The following is a 4,893-nucleotide window of genomic DNA, read 5'->3' as shown; positions in this document are numbered from 1 at the left end:
ACCTTCAACTAATAATACCTAAACCTCAGATCAATCTTCGAGAAAACTGAAGCTCCTCAAAATTGATCAAATAGATCATTAATCCTCTGTAGGGGATACTTAGTCTTGATGGTCAACTTATTCAGCTGGCAATAATCAATGCACAGCCCCAAAGTCCTATTCTTCTTCTTCTTCTTTATGAATAACACCAGTACTCCTCACGGAGACACACTCAGACGAATGAACCCACGATCCAAAAACTCTTGCAACTGCAGCTTCAACTATTTCAGTTCCTTAGGTGTCATGAGATAGGGCACAACAGTCACTAGAGTAGTATCGGGATAAAGCTTAATACTGAACTCAACTTCTCTATTCGGCGGTAATCCATGCAACTCCTTAGTAAACACATCCGAAAAATCACAAACAACCCGAATCTCATCCAACCTCATCTCCCTACTATCTCTATTTAGGATATAGGCTAGATAAGCTTCAAAACCTTTCCAGACCAACTTCTCAGCACGACGTAAAAAAATCACATTCGACAACAACTCAAACTTGTCACCAACAACAACTTTTGAACCGCCAGCACCACACAAAGTCACCAACTTCGCCTAACAATCCATTTTAGCCCGATGCTCTGATAACCAATCTATACCCAGAATGATGTCGAAAATCCAAAACACAACTCAAAAAGATCAATCGAGAACACTTGTCCCTAAACAATTAGAGGAAAACAACGATAAACCTGATCCACCACTATACTATCACCTAGAGGGCTCTTAATCGTAACACTTAATATAGATGTCTTTATAGCAATCCCGAACTTTCTAGCTACGACTCTCAAGATAAATGACCTCGTCGCACTAGAATCAACTAAAGCTAGTAGAGGAAAAGATTGTAGCGTGAAAGTACCTGCGATAACATCAGTGGCCCCTCTAATCCGAGGCTCTCTTACTGCATAAACTCTGGTTGGACCATTGTCACCACTTATTGCAGTACCACGCTGACCAACACCTCTACCATCATCACCTCTACCACGACCTCTCACTCGAGCAAAAGCAGGTGCAGTAGTAGCAACAAGCTGATCGCGAACAACAGTGGCTCTCCTTAGGTAGTCACTCACACGGTGCTCCATCGAACCACGGATAAGACAAGCACCCGTCATCCTCTAGTACTCACCACGATAACATCGACTACAATGCTCACATATCGGCCATACAACAGCCCATTGATCAATAAGACCAGCCTCAACTCTCGTAGCATGTCTATCCTAACTATGGCCACTAGCAACACGTCCTTCAAAACTACCGAAATAACCTCTATTACCCTTACGACCAAAACCACTAGCAGCCTCATTCGACCTCTTAACAGCTCTAGACGAAACAGTTTTCGGCTCCTTCTTTAAAGTCTTCTCTAACGCATGAGCCTTCTCAACTAGCTTGTCGAACACCTCAGTATTTTGAGTAGCCAAATAGAGCTTACTCTCATGATTCAGCCTGAACCTAAACCTCTTACAATGGTTCACCTCAAAAGAAATCAACTCAGGAGCATACTAGCTCAACTGAACAATCTCAGCCTCATACTCGTCCACTGACAGAGTACCCTGAACAAGATCCATAAACTCCCATCTCCTAGCCTCGAGATACTGCTCCCCATAAACTTCCTTCGAAATGATGATAAGAAGAAGTCCCAAGTTAGACAATCCAGTGTAGTACCCCTCTCGATAGTCATCCACCATTTGTGAGCCTCGTCCATCAGTAGTGATACGACACAACCCAACTTATCCTTATTAGAACAACCCATCTGATAGGGAATAAGAATGAAGCCCTCCAACCAATACTTTGCACATGTCAAATCACCACCCCTAACACCACGAAACTCATTACTAGCAAGAGCTCGTAAACACTCCAATAGTAAACCCTAACGAGCCAGAGCAGCATTGGCACTAGCGATACACTGTAGTGCTCCTACCATCTCAGACATGAACTGCTCGACATGTCCTATCTGAGCATCATCTCGCGGCGGTGCATCGTCATCCATACTACCCTGATCACAACGCGAAGGCATAACAACTATTGTATACTAAAAAGAACGAGTAAAAAAATGTACCATGAATGAATAGCGGCAAAAGATCCAAGATTTAACTAAATTTAGTTCCTATAGGTCATTGTGTTCCTAATTCTACCCCAATAACAATTTATATCATAAAGATCATGCATAGGCAAAAATACGAAATTTTTAATCAACACAAGCAAGCAAACATCATAAAACAAGATCATTAATATTTAAGCAACCTTGGCTAAATTAAGGTTTTCAACCTAGAGCTCTGATATCACCAAATGTGACACCCCAAACCCGACCAAGACGAACCGGCCTGAATTCGAAGCATTACATTAGCCACCTAAGTGACTCTCCGGCTAACGACCACCCAAGAAACACCCCGATCTTATAACACCTTAATCTTAATCTATAACACCTTAATCTTATCCAATTATTAGTTATTTATTATTGCGAAAGCAAATTATGAGCCAAATTTAAACTTTTTCAAGGTAATTTAACCCAAGGGCGTTTTTGTCATTTTACCACCTATGGTAAAACTAACCGGATTTTAGATCTAAGTGTTTACCAACCTTATTTTAGTCAAATTATGCAAGCCTAAAAATTTTAACTTAATTTGAGTTCGTTTATTATGTCTATTTCAAGTTTTATTCTTAGGGACTAAATTGTAACAAATAAAAACTATCAAGACCTATTTTAATTATAAATTAAATGCATTTCTATCAAATTTTACCCATTACAAGACTAATCCTAAAATTTTACCAAGTTTCCTTTCATCTAAGGGTCTAATTAGACTAATCAATTTTCAGGACTAAATTGTAACTTAAACAAATTAGAATACCAATTTAAAAAGACAAATATTCAAACCCCCAAAAACCACACGGCCGTGTCCCTCAGACCGTTTGTCATTAAATGAACATGCTCAAGATGTGAAAAACTTTTAGACTGATCGCACACGGCTGTGTGTGATAGCTCCAATGTTCACACGTCCGTGTCACTTACCCACAGGCCCGTGTGAAAACCACTGCACCTATTTTTGAGAAAAACTAGTTTTAAAACCTGATTTTGCATATTTTAATAGTCAATTAAACCTGAGTTAACTATGATTAATTAACATACATATACATACACCTTCAATTGAATTTATTGACATCACTTAAGCCTCAATTATATAGAATTAGACAATCAATTTCAAGCATAACATACACCGAATAAATCAATCAAGTGGTGTACCTTAGTTAATAGTAAACCATTCCATGGAAGCTTTATTTAAACAATCGCTAGTATAAATTTCATGCCTCACACACCGTGTTGTCAAGAAACAATACACCGTAAATCATTCAATAATTAAACTCAAATATGCCTCAAAATTATTGTAAAACCATCCCAAAAAAAATGTCCAAAGTCCAAAGTCCAATTACAACCAAAATTAAACTAATTCCCCGGAGTTCCACAATGCTCGATTACAGTCTCTAAAACGTGTAATAAAGTCTCTACCAAACCTAAATCTCTTGAACACTCTTGCTCGGCTCTTCAAGCCCGATGATTATCTGTACGAATTGTGAGGGTGTGAGCTTTAAAAGGCTTAATGAATGTTAATAAAAATGACTAGTAAATCAACTTACAAATCATGTTTAAATCACATCCAATCAATCACCAATTATCAGCAATAATAATGAAACTTGTCAATTTAATTTCCATATACTTTATCAATATCAAGAATCAATTATTCATGGCTTACAAACATCGAACGATATAACAATAAGCACACATAAATATAAATTGGCATACACTTCTCATGGCTTAATCGGGTGATCATACATTGGATAAATAAATCTTCAAACTCCCACAAATATGAAATACAGTCCATCGAGTGGAGACTTATGCTTAACACTCCCTTATTTACTCTAAACAAATCAATCCACCTAGAGCTATGTGCTCACAATGTCACAAATAAATGTTAGTACTCACAAATCCTATGACACACCAACAATATCCACTGGATCCACCATGCATGTTGCCAATATATTCAGTCAAACATAGCATATAAATCAGTCATTATTGTGCTTAATTTAATGTGAGAAAATGCTTATGTGTAACATGTAACATAGCCATTTAACATCCAATTAAATCAAACATTTCATTTGCTATTTTCTAATGTTCAATTACCAATTGTAACACCAATATATCATGCTAAAAAAAACTCCTGTAAATATGCTTTAATTATCAATATAATTAACCTCATTAAATTGCACAAAACCACCTAAATGCTTACTTACCATTATTAAATAAAAATTCAACTCTTGTACATATAATATCAATCTTGCAAAAATCAGCCATTCAACCATAATTAATCAATTGAAATCATCAATTAAGCTACTAATTAAACATAAATGAGGGTCAATTTACCAAATCGCCCGATGACATTGATAAAAATCTTTTAATTGACTAAATGTAACACCACTAACCCGTCTCCATCGCCAATTTTGGGTTTTGGAGCATTACCGTACAGTTGAAAACATTTAAACCTCATATGATTCAACATGTTAATGTAATCATAAACCAATCATTTAAACCTCATATTATTCAACATGTTAATACTATTATAAACCAATCATTCACATGCATACCATCCCTGAGTCAAGCCCTCGAGGCCCTAAAAATAGCTTAGAAGCAATTCGGGACTAATTCACAACAATTTTGAAATATTTGGAAAAAGTTACTAAATTTGAAAATAGGGGTTACATGGTCGTGTGACATGGCCCTAGGCTGTGTGACTTTCGAAATAGGGACACATGGCCATGTCCCATCCCATGTCCTCACCCGTGTAACTCTCTGAGTAAGGTCACACGATCG

General features: G+C 37.2%; 1 protein-coding gene across 1 annotated transcript; it reads right to left on the bottom strand.

Moving 5' to 3' along the window:
* Positions 1 to 260: 260 nt before the first annotated feature.
* Positions 261 to 1,144, bottom strand: LOC128034610 (uncharacterized). Its single transcript, XM_052623303.1, has 2 exons — positions 725 to 1,144; positions 261 to 590 (listed from the first exon to the last, which is right to left on the bottom strand). The coding sequence occupies exons 1-2, from the start codon at positions 1,142 to 1,144 to the stop codon at positions 261 to 263; spliced, it is 750 nt and encodes a 249-aa protein (XP_052479263.1).
* Between the last annotated feature and the right edge of the window lie 3,749 nt (positions 1,145 to 4,893).

The sequence above is a fragment of the Gossypium raimondii genome, chromosome 1, assembly GCF_025698545.1.
Source record: "Gossypium raimondii isolate GPD5lz chromosome 1, ASM2569854v1, whole genome shotgun sequence".
NCBI classification, from domain to species: Eukaryota; Viridiplantae; Streptophyta; class Magnoliopsida; order Malvales; family Malvaceae; genus Gossypium; species Gossypium raimondii.
This window is presented reverse-complemented; position numbering and strand designations above follow the sequence as displayed.

Coding starts and splice junctions, on each gene's coding strand:
- LOC128034610 (XM_052623303.1), bottom strand. CDS start 1,144: ATGACGGGTGCTTGTCTTATCCGTGGTTCGATGGAGCACCGTGTGAGT. Junction 591..724: donor ATAGTATAGTGGTGGATCAG/GTTTATCGTTGT, acceptor ATGGATTGTTAG/GCGAAGTTGGTGACTTTGTG.